The following is an 18332-nucleotide window of genomic DNA, read 5'->3' as shown; positions in this document are numbered from 1 at the left end:
CCTCACCTTTCAAAAAGATATGAACATAACCAAGGGCTATTTTGCAGAACCATAAACATTCCTATACTGCAGTCATCTGTTAGTACTTACGTAAAACCGTATCTTATGCTTAAGCCTATTTACACTGAACTTACCCACGTTTGTCATTTCATTGCCTATTTCCTACAATTTCCAAAGAATTCTGAAGAAGAAATATCCTTAGCTCTTTCAAAGTAGTTTGGTTTAAAGAAGTAGAAAAAAATAACCAGGCTAAATCCTTACTTACTGCTTTTAATGGGAATATAAAATTTTGTCTAAACCAGGGATAAGTTTTGTTGTCTAAAAAATGCAATCAATGTCAGGCTTTGATGCAGTGATAGCAAAGAAATCTCTGAAGACACCTCAGCAGAGTCTGCCAAAATGAGCAACCTGTGCTTATAAGAGATTACTGTGGCATCGCTGAAAGTAATGTAGAGGACATCAAAAAGTGTGAGTTAGTGTTCTTCTACTATGCACACTAGCCTTGTGTGTAAGGCCAGTTGCTCAAGCCTCAATTTCCTCTTCTGCATAATGGGAATAATAATAATCTTATATCACATCTCAAAAAATAAATGACTGATACCTATTCAAGTGCAATATTTAGTGCACTTGAGACATATTTGCTCAAATTTTGGTTCTTACCAAAAATAAACAAGACTCAGACCTTTTGGAATAGATTTCTCATGACTTACAGGTCTATACATGATCAATTATTAATTCACTACCAATAGGGAGTAAGAATGAGGTTTGAGACAGGACTACACAGCATTTTACAAACCACTTTCTGGTGGTGGTAGTGATATGTATGTATGTTGTGTGTGTGTGTGTGTGTGTGTGTGTATGTGTGTGTGTGTTAAATTTAGAAAAATCATGTCATGTTTTATGTACAGAACTGTCCTGGAATTTTGAGTGTACAAGTTTGTTATTCTGAGTCATTTGATTAAATTTAACCACAGGAAACTCTTCCAAGTCCTAATGAAGCGGCAATCACGTCTAAGAACGGAGCCAAGCCAAAAATATCCTTTTCCAATCTCTCTCTTTCAAACGTCAGACTCCAGTACAAGCTCTATGGTTTTCATTTCCTTTTATACCAGCTCTCTAAGCTGTTGGAAACATGTTAAACACAAGACAGGGAGTGGTACACCAGTCTTTAGTGGAAAAGGTTGGCAACGTGTCTATGTCTACACATAGATGTGTGTGCATGTGTACACACATACATACACACAGACTTCAATACACAAAACACTACAAAAATTTCTCTTAAAAAAAGCCATTAAAAAAATTAGGAAACCATAGTTACCGACAGAAAAGTTGAATTGGAATTCAGAAACCAGACATAATGCAATTTAAGACCCTTGAAATGAATGTACTTTAAATTTTACTTTACAACATATCATGTGATAGTTTAAGATATAGATTAGATGAAACAGACTTAAAGAAAGTTAAAATTATCTTTTCATTTTAAAATTAAATTTTTTTAAAAATCTCTAAACAAACCCAAAACACTTAGAAGATTACAACTTTTCCTTAAAAGACATACACACTCACACATAATTTTAATAAATATATCATTACTAAGACAAACTAAACTTTTTCGATAACTAAAGAGGTTATAGTTATCAAAACAGCCTGGACATAGAATGCAACTTTATACTATTTCCAGATTTTCAAAGTCACCCTATCCCATGTGACAGTGCACTACAGCAACACAATGCAGCAATCTTATGATGCAGGAGACACAGAAATAATGTCACATTTGGATCTCACAACATCAAGTGCAAATAGTGAACTTAAACATGAAAATGCAGTTTGCTCCTTCTAAAGTATACACCTTTCTCTCTTGCAAAGAACACTTTCATTGCCGACGCCTCAAGGTAAAGAGGATAGCATCTATCACAAGAGCAAAGACTGTCTGAAGGATTGTGAAGCAATCTTTTCATAATGTTTCTTTTGATGAGGAAGTGGAGTTATGACTTACTCAAAATTCATAAAGATTATTAAGTTTACATCCTCACAGAAGATCCGCCACCATGGTAATTCTTGACTATACTGTCAGCATTGCAGCCCAAAACTCTTGAGAATATGTTTCTGGTTCAACACACCAATCCATCTTGTGGCATTAGTGTTCCACTGCATAAAATAAAGGTCCTGTCCCATTCAAAAAAACAGAACAAACCAAACAAACAAACAAAAAATTGCTTCCAGTGGAATAAGCCCACAGTATCTACAATAAATTTGAGGTACTCATTTTATCAATATTCCTTCATGTACATGATTTTAACAGGTAAGTAAGTTTCTACTTCAGCAAGTTTACTCCAGATTATCAACTTGTGTGTTTGTGCCTGCTGGGCTATTTGAATGATTACCCTGTTCCTCAATGCCCTCAGCTATGACCTACTCGGTAAGCAACCCCTCATGATAAGAAAGCTTCCTAAACAACAGTAAGCTTTTCTGCTTGATGAATTCCAACCTCACAGCTCATCTAAACTGAGCCTATGGGCTTCATGCTTTTCCTTCTTACACTTCTTGTAGGTCTATGGGAAGTTATGAAACATATTTTTCTAGTCCTCCCAGGAGCAAGGCCAGGTTCACAATTTGACCTCAGAAACACAGCAGTCCTGCAAAGCCAGACAGCCTGATAGAACTGAGTATTAGTGCTCTCTGCCTAACACAAACTATAACATGCAGCACAGAGCAATGTTACTTGTGGGAAAAGACAAGCAATGGATCAGGGGGAGAAAAATAATAGGATTTAATCACATAAAAATATCATAGGCACACGGCTCCTTTTCAACAAGCTGTCTACCTCAGGTGAAGGCACAATATTCTTATGAAACTAAGTACTGATAATTTATAACGGAGCTGCCCAAGCAGATATTTTAGTCGGATGAAGTTATAAGATTCTGTACACACCCAGAGATTCTCCTTCCTATCACGACAATATTCCCCCAGGGAATAATTTTAAACAAACATATGAAAGCATCTATCCATACTTCAGATAGATGTCTTAGATGTGAGAGGCGTGACCCCAGGAACAGTGCAGGCTCACGTGAAAAGAAAGACTGTCGCAGACTAATTAAGGACACGGCTGCCGAAAAGGGACGGCTGACCCTGCGAACTTATTTACACAATTTCCAGCCAGAGGGCTATGAAGTGGAGCCCCAGTGGGGGCATTTCTATCTGAAACCCAAGGGCACCTGCGTTAAGGAGACTGGTGTAAATGAGTCCCTTTGCTCAGTGACAGAAGAAAAGACACCAATACTTCAATTATCTGGTGCGGAATATATGTGCCGACCCTCTTGGACTCTACATAACAAGACACAGTTACTTATTATTATTTATTATTATCATCATTATTATTATTTGCACTTCAGTATGCATTCAATTAGGAGGAGGACATTTTGAGGCAAGAACGATAAGCTCTTTAGACAGAAGGTAGTTATTCAAAAATTGCAAAACTTCAGCTTTCAAAAATAGCCTGAGTGACCTCTTGCAGCACTCTGACCACTCCACAGCAAGCAGGAGGCAACCCCTGTGAAGAGCGAATTCTGGCAAAGTTCTCTCTTCACAGATGATGCACAGCTTAAGCTATAATGAGTTTTTGGGTTACAAATGCTGAACACATTAATATTCCTTGATGATAATTATCACAGTATAAGCACCTTTCCCAATGTGAGTAGCATAAAGCAACTGAAGCAGCATTTTTACTACATTTGAAACAAGCTGGAAAATGGGATTTTCTACTCCTGTAACCTGAGGTCAACATACATCAAGCATTGCGTATCAACACACCTGTGTGTCAACTGTGTACCACTTTTCTTCCCTTCTGCTTCACGTACATTTAAAGCTTTCTCCTTCATCCACTCGTCATTATGAAAGTCTCAATATGAACATGTTTGTGAGATACATAATTTCAAGACAAAATGTATTTGAATACTATGTTTCTTCTTATGAGAATACAAATAGCAAATAAGATCAGTAAGCCCTGTTTTACAGATGAGATGTGTCTCTGTGTAGTTTGAATACTGTGGTCACTGGCTGCATATAAAACAGGATGAAAATCAGAATCAAGCAAATAGGCTCCTAGAAGAACCAAACACTTTACATACAAATCTGAACAAGCTACTAGCCCTTATCTTTATACCTTCAAAACTAATAATACTATTAAGCACTGAAAGGTTTAAATGTGAATTCTAACCCACCAACATGATGACAGTAATAATGTCAGCATCGTATTTACTAGCAGTATTTTCGCATAAGAATCCTAAAAACCAATTTTCATTTCAGATTAATAGAACAATTATTGTTATTTGGATAATAACTATCACCTTTTACAAGAAAAACTTGATAAAGATGATCTATTATGCATCATATCAGTGTGTACAACATCTATTATTCAGTATTTGCCATAGTATACCCAGAACAGATGCTGAAAAGATTTAACCTACTATCCCCCAATTTGATTTGATAATATGCTCTGAATGGACTATAAGTTGAGTTTCCCTCATCTCTTTTTCTTCCTTTCTCTTTATTCAGTGAAAAAGAGAAAATGTCTATTATAAAGCTGAATTGATGCTAATATAGCTTAAAATAATCACAATGTAAGATTTAAAAAAAATAAAAAATAAAAAATAATGCCATTCTAGTACTCTATGTAAATAATCCCAACAGTACTTTGATTTAACAGTGACAAAATGAAAGCCAGTTTGGGCCCTTAATCCAAAGAGTGCGAATTGATTTAGGGATTTCGTAGGTGTGAATCTGCTTAATGCATCTGTACCATGTTACCCCGCACTTCATTTAGAAAATATGCCACGCTACGACTGCTTCAAGTTCTCTACCATCATTTTTACTTATGTGCTGCAAAAATGTCTTCAGATTCCATTTGAATAGATGGCAGGGTTATGAGGGAACCTTTACTAAATATTTAACAGCACTATCGCCTTATTAAATACTATAATGCGAGAGCCATGAAAGCGTGATATACAGTGCTTGCCTTTTTTTAAAAAAAAAAAACTTAATGCTGGTGCTCGTTTTGAACACTCAGAGAGCCCATTCATCAGTAGAACTGATGCATTTTAAAAAGTCCTCATTTACTAGCAGATAAATGTGGTTAGAGAACCTTTTTAGTGCAGAAATGACTGGAAACCTATTTGGTTTTACTGTGCAAAATTTGCTTTACTCTGGCTAGGAAAAAAAAAGCCTCACAAAACATTTAAAAGGCCATTTTGAAATCATATGTAAAAGCTAAAAGAACACAGTTTGAAATAAAAGTAGGCTGTATTTTTGGTTCACAGCAATATACATACACCTAAACAGCTTAGAAAGTACATGTATTTCTCAAACCTGGAAAGAGTATCTCAGCTATATGCCACGTAATGAGATAACCCATTAAGAATGTTGTTTTTGACTGTGACATTGTTGCCGTATGACTTCATTTCCAACTATTCATAATGACTTTAAAAAAAAAATAGCTTAATATAATTTTTGCATATACGTTAAGATATGTTTAACTAACACTCTGCTGTAAAAAAAAAAGTTAATCAGAAAATCTTTAGCCTATTCCAATGGGTAGAAAGTAGGAATTCTCTCTGAAAAGATATTTTTGTTCACAAAGAGATATATTATGGTCTAATTTAAAGAAAACTTCCTGTCCACTGGAGGCCTGCAGAGTGAGCATCTATCCTGTAAACACTGTAACAATGATTATCCGTCCTCTCAGTTCTCAGTAGAGACTCTTGCTTCTGAAAATGTCTTGTGGTGACTTACTAAATTCAGGCTATTTCAATTAGTATTACTGCACATTAAAAATTAATTGCATTACTGAGTGGATTAAGGTTTAAATTTCAATTCTTCAGTATGTGCACTAGAAATGACAGCTAAAAATCAATGTTCTTTGGTCCACAATCGGAAGTGTGTATGGCCAAATAGCGCTGGACTGGCGTCACTGGCCAAGTAGTTTTAAAAGACTTGATAGTTCAATTGAAGGTGTGTCAGCTCTAATTCTAGGTTTTCGTTTGAATGCTGCACAGTAGCTCAGCCTTTGAAAAAGAAAAACAACAACAGCGGCACTAACAGTTTGGAGAAACAAATGGACACAGGTACTAAAATCATGACAACAGCAGGATTAGCAGTCACCCAAAATTCACATAATTATCCCTAGTCTAAAACTTTGTTCATAATTCTGTTCAATAAGAACACAAGATCTCTGCCTTAAATCCACACTATTTTTTATTAGTTATTGGGTGACAGCAGTTGGTCGGGGGCAGGAAATTGGCTATTTTAAAAAGAGAAACTACTAATATATACAATATTCATAATGACTTTATCCATGTTTTAATGAAACCCAAGAAGATATTGAAAATACAAATCTTTTCCTTAAACAGTAATCCCATTGAAGTCCCTTTGTAAACTATTAAACCTTTTTGGGGGAAAGGACAAATCAGTTATCATTCTGACTATAGAGTTATAACATCTACATGAAATATTTGAAAAGAAATCAGTCGACATTTATTCACAATAAATTTGTTCTTTTAAGAACATGGCAATGAGGAACATTAGCTACGAAGTCAATAGAGTAAAGTGGCATCAACTTGACCCACAGAGGCACCAGGTTACCTGGGTTCGGAACTGAACTGTGATTGGTATGTGCCCAAGAGAAAAAACAGATGCCTGCAATGTTCCTCAAGATTCCCTCTGTGTTGCACGGGTGGCCAACGGCAAGTTCGGCAGCAAGAGAGTAAGGAAGATGGGAAGGAATAATAACAATAAAAAGAATAATCTGGTGCAAATGGACCCCAAGGTGTAGTAGTCATCCCCATGCAACAATCACCCTTCACTGCAATTTACTGATGTTGCTTCATTACAATACAGCATATAAAGGGGTAATGTACAAAGTGCACTATTTAAACCTCCGTGGTTTGAAGCAGCACATAGCACCCTAGCAGGCACTGCTAGGGGAGCTGAGTCAGATTGTTCATAAGTGAAATTACCTGTAAAAAAAAAAATTAAATATAGTGTTGTAGCACGTATACAACATGGTGATAAATTTGGGGGGCAAAGAGGATAAAAGGTAGCAAGGAAAAGTATTTCCTTAGTGAAATATTAAAGGCATTTCAAATTATCTGAGTTAAAACATCCTTAGAAGAGGCGAAAAACTGTGGCTTTGTTAAAAGGAAAAAATGAAGAACATGATGTTTCCTGTTTGGAAAATATAAATCGGCTCTTGGCTTCCTATTCTTATCTCCATAAAATGAACTCAATGTTTTTATGTGAATTTTAAAACTGCACATTCGGGTAACTATTATTTAAAGAGAAAATGATTAATTTTCTGATTCTTGCCTGCTATAGCTGAAGGTCTTACTTTTCAGGCAGTGCTGGGAAGATGCTGAAGCAATGTGTTAAGGGGGAAAAAAAAGAGATTCTTTCTTCACCAAGGATCATTGAGTATGTCATTGGTTAATTCTTGCTCTATGCTCCTCATTAGCATTACTCTCAAGTTTCTGGTTATCATATCCGAAATATTAAGACATAATAACTAAGAAGGTGCAGATAATTGGATATTAACCAGAACATACTTGACTGGGCAGGAGGTAGGGCCCTGCTTAAACTAATCCTGAAATATATTAATCACCAATTAATGAAAGGGTTTCAAATTCATTTTCTATTATAGAACACCTCCGAGTATCTAAGCTTTTTCTAACAAAATGACTTGGAATAACAGGGTAGAAATAAGGAATATGGCCATCTAATGATGGCTTGAATTAATTCTTTACAGCCTGTTGTCAGGTAATCATGAAAACTATAAAGCCTTGATGATTTTTTTTTACCAAGTCTGGTGGGAAGAAGAGGGGGCACTTTTCAATATTCAGTGGCCTTGGTTTAAATTCCAAATTTATCCCTTTAAATGACAGAGACATAGGTAAATATTTCATCAGAGGACTGTCATTACATTATGGGAGTTTTTCAGCCTAGACTGCTAGACCCCCAAACTAATAACACATGTACTCTTAAGATATAAAACCAATTAATGGGAGCCAAAGAAGTCCAGCAAAGACATGCTTTGTACATAGTAAACAGTAAGTAGTAAAGAGTTGATAAATATATTAAGAAATAAAAACCTTGACTAAGTACCGATTGAAAAGTCACCACCACTCAGGTGGAAATAAAGTAATGCTAAAGAAAAGAAAAAGGAAAAGCAACATACGGAGAAGGAAAATCACGCGTCTGTACAATCCATGTGGCTGTGAGATGACGTCTGATACATCAGAGACGTTTTATTAGTTTGGTTGTAAAGCCCCCACTATGTTCCCGAGAGAAACTCCTGTGCATATTCACTGATTTAGAGAGATTGCTAAAAAATGCCGTTCATCTTAAAGGAAAAAAGTAAAATTTCTAAGTACGTTATTCTCACAAATGGATTCCAATATCTTTCAATACTTAAAAGGTGTAGCTCCCAGATACTCTGAAAAAGACTTACATTTTTATGTCAGAGGAAACAAGTTGTTTGGATTAATACAATGTAAGCAAGGGATTGAAATGACACCATCTCTCTATTTTTCCTGCCTTTATTCACTTAATCGGATGAAAATAGTAAGAAAACTGTTATCTCAGGGCTGTTTTTTTTTTTTTTCTATTCAGTTGTTTGTTGACTTTAATTTTAATAATTCTTAAATAAGCACTCACGGCAGATGAACTAAGATATGCAGGCAAGTAGACCCTTTTATCAACAATTTTGCCATAGAAATACACAAACATTTCAATGGCTCTTCATTAGCAAACAAATCAACAAGTGATATTTTAATGCATGACTTTATTCCATCTCTGTGGGGACTGTAGTTGAGAGTGTGATGTACAGTACAGAGAAAGGAATCATCAGCCGCAATGTCCCAGGGCGCCCTCCATTGAGGACTTCGCAGCCTCTGCTTAAAGAGTGCATTTAATTGACTGATAGACAGTAGCTTCTTTGTTCACAGAAGACAGCGAAGTAATGGCAGCTTGAAAATCGTACCATCTACAGGGTCTCCTGAGACTAGTAACAGGGGGATATGTGTCAGGAATAAATAAATAATCTAATTATTAAGCCACTTCCTGTCAAGTTAACTCCAATTTGTTGGCTTTTGAAGGCAACAAAACGAGGCATTTTTCCTCATTATGCTTCTCTTTTTATACCAGTGGTAATCACAGGCGGATTAAAGGGTGCCTGATTGGTTTTTTTGTCAAGGAACTGAGAAGCAGCCAACAGTACAGAAAAACAGAGTTGGGGTTAGAAGAAATTTCATGCTTGTCTCCTTTCCAGCTCCCTAACAGCCCACACGGCTGCCCCATACAGAGCTGCCAGCTGTACAGCAAATGTGTACCCCTCCAACTGAGGCCTACCGGGCCACAGACACCATCCTGAGAGCTGTGAGATACCTTGCAATCTTGGCAGGTAGCTACTGCTGTCATAGGCATAATTCTAAAGGTGACCTATGAAGCCCCATCAGCTCACCAAATGCAACAATATGAGCAGCTGAAGTTCGACACCCACTCTCCACATTGGCTCCCTTTCCTTTGTTTACTGCTATTAATGTCCCTGAAACTAGGAAATAATCTATGGAAATAGGTCATGAGAGACCTTTTCTTTTTACATGTCTGAACTGATCCTGTAAAAAATAGATCACAATGCATATGTGTACATGGACATGTGTGTGCACACAGGGATCTGGCTTTTAATCTACTGCTGATACATTCCGTGCCCTCCATTCAGAAATGTTTTGCAAACTTCATTCAGAAACAGATACCCACATTTGATAATAAACATATCAGATGGTGAGTGAAAAACAGATACACTCGTGGCATGTTCTACAGCGAGTCAAAGGTGAGGGCAAAATGAGAGGCAGAAGCCCCGCCATTGTGTCTCCGCTAGTCACATGGAATTATCCATCTGGCACAGACTCTCCCCCCAGTGTCTCTGTATGGAGCCTAGGAAGGAAGGCTGGCATCCAGTCATTCTGGCCCAGAGCCACATTCTTCTGAGGCCTCTTTAAGGGCAGTGTGTTCTAAAAAGTAACGAGAAACTGAATCTTCAATCTGTCTGTGGGCTCAGTCAGAATCCTCAGTCTCATGGAAAATCAACAGCACAAGAAATGTCTAAGAGGCTATGTTAGGGGCTTGTAAATTAGAAACTCCACTGTCTGCAAGTATTTTTTTACTCTTGTAAATCAAAGCTGCTAGAGGCAGGCTAAAACACAAAACAAAGATAAATGCCCTGAAATTGATAGGCTCAAAGATTTTCTTAAAAAGCTGAAGAAATAAGAATCCAAATAACCAAACGCGAGCTCTTGAAAACTGTGTCTTATTCCAAAAAGTATGTTTAAGAAAGGTTTTTTTCTTTTCCTTCCATTTTCTTTTTAATTGTCTTTGTTTTTAGGAAGGCTGACCTGAGAGGAGCCTTGATAAGTTCCTGTGGCCCCGCTTTGCACTCAGTAAACAGTATAGCTGTGTTCTATTTATGCCTCTGTATGTCCTTTCTGAATACATCTTGAATTTTTGTTAAATTGCGCAGATAATTAAACCCTCTTCATATTTACAGTCTGCTTCATTGGTACCATGAATTCTGTTTTCAGTTACTGTCTGCAAATTCCCTCTCTGAACAATTTCATACTAAGCAATAACACTTCATTTTACATAAGTTTTATCTGATGTCCCCATACAGAGCTGCCAGCTGTACAGCAAATGTGTGGTTCTCAAACTGAGGCATACCAGGCCACGGGCTCCATCCTGAGATCTATAAGGCACCTTGCTGTCATTGGCAAGCTTTCCCTGCTATCACTGTGACCATCACTCCACACTGCACACAACTTAAAATCATCTGATTATTAGAATTTGTGGCCCACACTCCATTTTATCCTTTATTTAATCTATCCCCAGATCACACATTTGTTTAAATGTTTTGGCTGGTTTACAAATCATGCAGCCATCTGCACAGTAGGTGCGACACCATTTTTTAGACAAAAGTTACGTTACAAACAAAGATAAAGTCATTTGAAATGCTTTGGTGTTTGTTATTCTGCCTGGTTCACTTGGACTAACTCTAAGAAATAAATAGAATTATCTGTGTAAATCGATGAACATCTATGAAAAACAACACCCAGCAGAACGCCGAGCTTGCTCCATTACCTACGTTAATATCATGACAGCTGAGGAGAGATGACCTGGCCCACTTCTCATCTCTCCTGTACAGATGGCTATTAAAGAGAAAGTATCCCTTTTGTATGGTCCATGTAGAAACCCTTTATGGGCTTTTCAAATAAGCCAGCATTGCCCACATGAGGGTAGCTTTCTGTTACCATTAAACTGCCCAGATTTCATCTTTTTAAATCCAGCTCTTGATGAAATAAGCCAGCATTTCATCATATATAACACCAAATGCTTGTTTCTTAATTCTCTGACTTTTGCAAGCAATCGCATGAAGATGACTTTCAAAAAATTCAATATCTTTCTCGTTTAGAATTACTGTAAACACCAAAGAAACTAATGACTGAGCTTTTTAGGACAGTGCAGGGATATGCATAATATATATACCCACACACATATGCATGATTGTAGATTTATTTCTATTCTCTTTTTTTTAAAGCAGCCAATGAACACAGAGTTTAAAGGGTAACATGGCCCTTTATCATCCTATGCAGAGATCCATATCTTTAGATATTTCCCCTTAACATATATAAAATCCAAAACCACTACAGACCTCAAAATATTGGTGTTAGTCTATTCTAAAGCAAGAGCACTCAAGCTGAAATGTTTCAGAGGTGATACTGAATGTCACAAAACTATAATGAAGATTAGTCACATAGCGCATCATCCACTAAAGAAGTAGAAAGAAAAGAATGCCATTTGTGACCTTAGGCATCAAGCAGATTGCAGAAGGTATGAATGTCACTTGCCACATATATATATCACATGTAACATAACACATATGGTACATATCTTCTCACATGCACTGAAGAAGACATGAATCTTTTCATGGTCTTTTAAAAATTTGTCACTATCTATAAAATACTGAGTATGAGAATTTGAATAAAAATAGTCAATATCTTTGCATCAGTAGTCCTAAATTCTAGTTTGGTTTTCTAAAAGATAAATATATTTGTTTCCCCTAAATGCTCTAGGCATCACTCTTGATGCATCTAGGACAAGTTTATTAGTGATTATTTCTGGATTTTCCTATTTCTTTCACAAAACAGGGTACTATGCCGCCTTAGGTACAATTTTGCCATCACAACACAGGCCTTTCTGATCAAACAAAAAATATGAAAAAAATAAAACATTAACTAATAATTTCTAAGTAAAGTTTTAAAAATAATTCTTAGGTAAATGGCTAGTACCCATTCCCTTCATATTCTCCATCCAAGAACTTTGAAAGGGAAGGCTGAAAATGGCCATAGCTATATCCTGACCACTTGTCCTCCAAAGTCCATGACTGAAGAAATCGTTTCCAAGGATAATGGCATTTCTCCCCTTTGATCATTTCTTTGTCAAGCTGACTGGCCTTCGATGGTGAGTGTACTGCTGGTTGTCTACCACCAGCCGCTCGCAATTTGCTCACTGTGTTTCATGAGACAGTTGTTTGTGGCTGTTTGGAACACATTTGTCTCTTTGGGGATTTATGCGCTAGTTGCAATGCCAACCTCCGTAGTGATCGAAATTTCTTTCTAACTAAAATAGATAATTAGAGGCTGGTAATTATTGGTCAAGAATTATCAGAGTGAAAAAATTAAGCTCCTCATAAATAGTTCTTGGCAATGTCATCTCTTTATATCATCGCATGCCTAACGGCCCTTTATTCTGAGCACTTACAAATTTACTCTACTGCTGTTGAGCCTCATAATTTTATATGAGGCAATCCCTTTGCTGGGTTAAACACATTTAAATTCTCTGGTTTCCATTTCTATCTGTGCTAATCCATACCAAATAATCATAATAACAGAAAACTCAAAGAGGAAAATAACAATAAATATTTACTATGCTGATAGAAAGAGACCGGGTGAATAATGAATTAAAGGACATAATACACAATGGCTTCTTTCTATATTCTCAGGTCAAAAGCCAATGTAAACTATGTGAAAGGAACAAAGGAAAACAAGAAAAATTTTCTCATCTGTGCAGACTTTGAAAGAGGGAAGTCTTTTCCCCAGGCAAGCTGTTAAAATGTTTTGTAGTTGTGTGTGTGTGTGTGTGTGTGTGTGTGTGTGTGTGTGTGTGTGTGTGTAAAGAAGAAAAGAAACCCCCAAATAGTCACTGGTCTGATTTCTTACTGAAAACTGTGTCAAATGTGGTAGAGAGTGAGGTTTTCTTTTTTTCCGTAATAGATATATGTCAAATCTCTAAGCATTTTTATTGAGTAATTATTTCTGCAACTCGGACCATATGTCCACACCTAGTTACAAAACGGCACTTAAGCAGAGCGTCTCTAGCATGTACCTGCTAGAAACATCGATGCTTTTCCTTTCACAAATGTCCCTGGCCAATAGCCTGAGACCAGCATATCCAGAAAGAAGTGTGGAGGTTGCCTGATATTAAAATTGCATTAAAATATTGTGTGTTATATATAAGCACATGTAAATCACTTGGCTTAAGAAGAAATTTAAAGTTACACCTCACTGGTCATCTGCAGGCCATTTTTTTTCCATCAGGTGACATAATCCTTTCTTCGAATGATTGAAATGAAACGAAATCTGCAAAAACACTATATACCCTCTTAGCAAAAATAGTAAGAGGCTTTTCAGATAGTCTCTAATCCTTCTTCCCTGCTAAATGTCTAGTTGAGATTGTTTTTTGATTATACAAAAAACATACGCAGATACACAACCTAAAAATACCTACCCTCAATGGAGGTATTTTAGCCAACAAAATAATGCTGCCTTCCTCATTTGAAAGACTAAGTATCACACTGGGATTTTAAAAAAGGATATCTTAGCCTTTGTGACATCCTCCCATTACACATTTTCTCTCTCTCTAGATATTAACAATATGAAGGGAGTTTAAGGACTTAAATGCATGGTCAACAGATAGGACAATTAAATGGATGCTATTCATTTGTTTAGGCCTCTAGTGCAAGGGAATTACATATTTTATTATTAAAAATAGCATGAATATTAAATAACTAGGTCCTCTGTGAAAAGGAGTAAAATTTGTTTCTCTGGTGGAAGGTGAATTGTTAAATGCTTAGATCCCAAGAGGAGGTGAGTGTCATATCAATCTAACATAAGGCAGAGGGGGAGAAGCCTTGGGAAAGCATTAACGACACAAGGAATTTGAGAGAAATACAAAAGGAAAGATATAAAGCAATTTAAAAAGAAGGACCAGGACACACCAATGAACGTGATGGACAAATGATACTAAAACTGGAAAATCAGAAAGTCCTCTCATCACCAACATTCAAATCAGATTCCACATATACACAAATTAATATTCTGGTGAAAAATATATTCAATTGGTTCATCTGGGTCCTGGGATAAATGATAAATCCAAAACCAAAATAAATTTACAAAGAATAAAACTAATCAGAAGCCTGACCCACAAAGTTTCACTAAATTTTCCATAAGCTGCAAAGATATGTTTTCACGAAAGCCCATGTAAAACTGCAGCATGAAGCAGGATCATAAATGATTGGCACCGATAAACTCTACTCAAGAAATAAACAGATAAAAATATTAACATTCATCATTTGGCAAGAATAATTCATTTTTTCCTAACTTGTTGCGCCTCCCCGCCCCCCCCACCAAAAAAAAAAAAGCAGTATTGAGAGTTTATGTAGAGTAGTGTTTTTGGAATACAAAATAGAAGGGAACTACAAGAAAACACTATTTCCATCTCTCTACATGTTGACATTATCTTTTAAACACTTAATAAAGTTGTCAATATTATTCTGTCACATTTAAGAATATGCTATTTAGTGTATAAGAAAATCACTAATAATATTAGTACTTAAACCTAGAAAATATAGAGATAAAGTGATCAATGTTTTAGCTGTTATGTCCATTTTGCACAATTAAGCACTTAGTCTTTCGTAGGCAATAATCCTTCTAAAGACTCATCATTTGAAAACTATAAAGCAAATCCTATTGAAAAACTATAAATCAATTTTTAACATGCTTCTGAATTTATCTTTATTAGTATCTACAAGAGCCTTAGAAGTTTTGTTATGGTTGTTTTTTGTGATCAGTAATGATAATTCGAGCAACCCTTCCACTGGACATTCTTAGAATGCTGCTGATTAGTGTATAATAAAACTCGTTTACTCCTGAAAATAAGTTCAGAGTCTGAAATGTTGAATTTTCTTTCCTGTTTGATAATAAGAGGTTTATCAGACTTTTTATATAAAATCACAATTATTTATGGTGTTATAAAATACCATGAAATGAGTATGAAATAGAAAACTCATAGTATAAAAATCAAATGAGTAACAAAAATAGTATAAAGTAATAGTAATTATCATTTTACTAGTAGAAGAAGATCTGCTTGATAAAGTTTAATTGGCTGGTAAAACTCTTAGTGTTATTACTAAGTGCTTATCAAATTAAAAAACATAGGAGGTAACCCCAGAGGAATTAAGGGATGATGGGACATTATGAATAAGTGAAAAAATTATCCTTTTAGCTCTAGTCCATGTGATAAATGCAAAATTCCTGAAAACACCACCCTACAGTGACTTCAGAGATCTTTACCCAAACAGCTTTTATAAAGATCTGTGTAAAATTTGGTGGGAAATAAAAAATGATCATTGAATTCTTTACATGATCTTTTTAATCATGATTATTTCCAGGCTGCTGAAACCATACATATAAAACTACTTTATCGAAATTTAAATTATTTATGTTTCACTATCACAAAAACTCACCACATTAGATTTTGATACGAAGATGCTTAAGCAACACACAGCAGTACCATTACCATAATAACTTCTGAAATTAAAACCTGTCTAAAACTCTATGGAAAGCTAACATCCAGTTCATTAACCATTCCTGTTAGTTTTCAATAATGCAAAAATGATTATAAGTTTAATTTGTTAATCACCTGTGTTTTGACTGGCAGTAGATATATAATCCTCTGCAGAAGTCTAAACTAGCCCTTGCAGAAAATAAAATGTGTTAATGCCTTATCAGGCCTAATAATAGTAATAAAAAAATCAATCATGCTTAGGTAAAACATTGATGGTTGAACAATTAATTCATCTTTAACTCTGTTTAATTATATAGGCATTGATGTACACAAGTAGGAGAAAAATCTGTCTGTAATGAGGTTTAGAGCGTCACTCACCAATCATGTGGTTTGCAACATGAACCTGAATATCCCATTCATTGTAGAAAACCATCTGACACTTGATGCACTGATAGGTCTTCTTCTGAGAAAACAAGTATAAACAGAATTACTTAGACACCTGCACTTTTTATTGTTTAAAACAACAACAACAACAACCCTACTCAAAGCTTTTTTTTGAGATGCTAGTCTTAACATAGGTTGCTAACTAAAATACTATGGGGCTGCTTGGGCAAAGTTCCACGAGTTCCTTACTAAGACCCTGTGACTTGGCCCCAACACTAAACTTTAAGCTGCAAACACTTGGAAGAAATGAACACACATAATTATGGAATAATATATTTTTTAAAATTTCAAAACTCATAAACTGAATTTGGCATTAAAAAAGAAATCTGTAACACACAGCTGAGTTTCAGAAACCAATGTCTTTGAAGGTCAGATTTTCATTCCAACTATAATAACTGTGGTGTTGCTTCTAGATATCCCTAAGTAAAATGGCCAATAAACTAAGATTCATTGGAATCTAGCTAAGAGATGTAGAGATCACAATTTTTAGCTGAAGTCTGAAATCTAGATATTTCAGAAATTGCTAAGTACTAACATTTAAATACATATTTTCTATAAAGAAATCATGATATAATCTCATATCATGTTGAACATTCTAAAACCATTTTATCTTTTTATGTAACAATGCTGTGAAGTGGATAGAGCAGGATTTATTATAATTCTTGTATCATAAGTAAAGAAACTGAGGCCCAGGGAAGTAAAAAGATTTGCCTGATATCACAGTGCCCTATAGCTGGGAAGAGAAATAAGCTCTCTTGGTACTAGATGTTAGGCTCTAAAATAAAGCAGCCTTTATGATTTCCTATCTTTATTATTGTGTCCCCCATATGGCTCAATACATATTAGATGAACTCAATAAATAAAGTATGGGCTGTTTTCCAGAACAGTTATATAAATTCCTTTATGATGAAACTTGTTATTTACAATTAAAAACCATCTCAGAAAACAAAATAAACCATTATGAAATAAGCCATTCTGAAAATCTCCCAAACATGAGAAAATAACATTTGTAAAATCACATCGATGAAAGTTTGTCAAGGCATTCTTATATAATCACCAATCCGTCTGTAGTCATATAAAATTGACTTACTAATGGTAGCAATAGGAAATATCAGTCTGTAAATTGCAATTAATGTTAAAGAACTCAACAAAATCAAAATTAAGCACAAAAATTTAGTGTCATTTCATGAGCAATTAAAACTATAAATGTCATTAATATAAAATTTTCTTAATTATTGTCAATCAACGTAGTATTTGCTTCTGCAGCAGACGATGATATTCCTTCTAAAACACAGAAGTGTAGATATATTTCTAATGGAAGCTTTTTAAATAATCTAACGGGCTTTGTACATTAGGCATATTGTGAATTGAGTGTGCTGAATCTAAATCTAACACAGACTTGAAAAACCCTGACAATCACCAAGGAAGATTTACTGTGCTGAGCTGTTTACAAGATGCTTTTGATGGTGACATATAGAGCAACACGTGTTGCATAAATAACATCTATCCCTTTTTTAACAATATTTCCCTTTAGAACTAGTTAGAAAATATTTCTTACTCCCAGATGACCTACATTATATATTGTTTATTAGCATACTTCTAGCATTATTCCTGATATGTGACCTTGCTGAAAAACAAAGAAACATAAACTTAATGGCTAGTCTTTTCTCTTGTTAGCACAGTAAAACATACAATATGTCGAAAACTGTCTCCAAAAATGATGACTGATGAAGATGTTGGCAGAATAAACTAGGGCTTTTTTTTCCTGGCCTAATAATAAAGAATAAAATCACTTGACAAGCCAAAATAATAAAATACCAGCACTTACTACTACCTTCAAAATGAACTGACACATTTGAAGATCTATATATATGTTTTCTTTTATCATTGAAAGAAAATGCTTTTGTCACTACTAATAATTCAAATACTAATTCTACCCTTAAGAC

At 35.4% G+C, this 18332-nt stretch overlaps 1 protein-coding gene across 5 annotated transcripts in view; it reads right to left on the bottom strand.

Annotated features, from left to right (window-relative positions):
- Positions 1–18332, bottom strand: part of ZNF521 (zinc finger protein 521) — a 265922-nt gene that overhangs the window by 110388 nt on the left and 137202 nt on the right. For all 5 annotated transcript variants that reach the window (XM_039844117.1, XM_039844124.1, XM_039844100.1 and 2 more), the window contains one exon: positions 16321–16405. In XM_039844117.1, coding sequence (XP_039700051.1) covers positions 16321–16405 — 85 coding nt within the window. The remainder of the gene's footprint in view (positions 1–16320; positions 16406–18332) is intronic.

This window comes from Pteropus medius, unplaced genomic scaffold, assembly GCF_902729225.1.
Source record: "Pteropus medius unplaced genomic scaffold, Ma_sr-lr_union100, whole genome shotgun sequence".
Lineage (NCBI taxonomy): Eukaryota > Metazoa > Chordata > Mammalia > Chiroptera > Pteropodidae > Pteropus > Pteropus medius.
The sequence above is the reverse complement of the archived record's forward strand: the minus strand, read 5'-3'. Positions and strand labels throughout refer to the sequence as shown.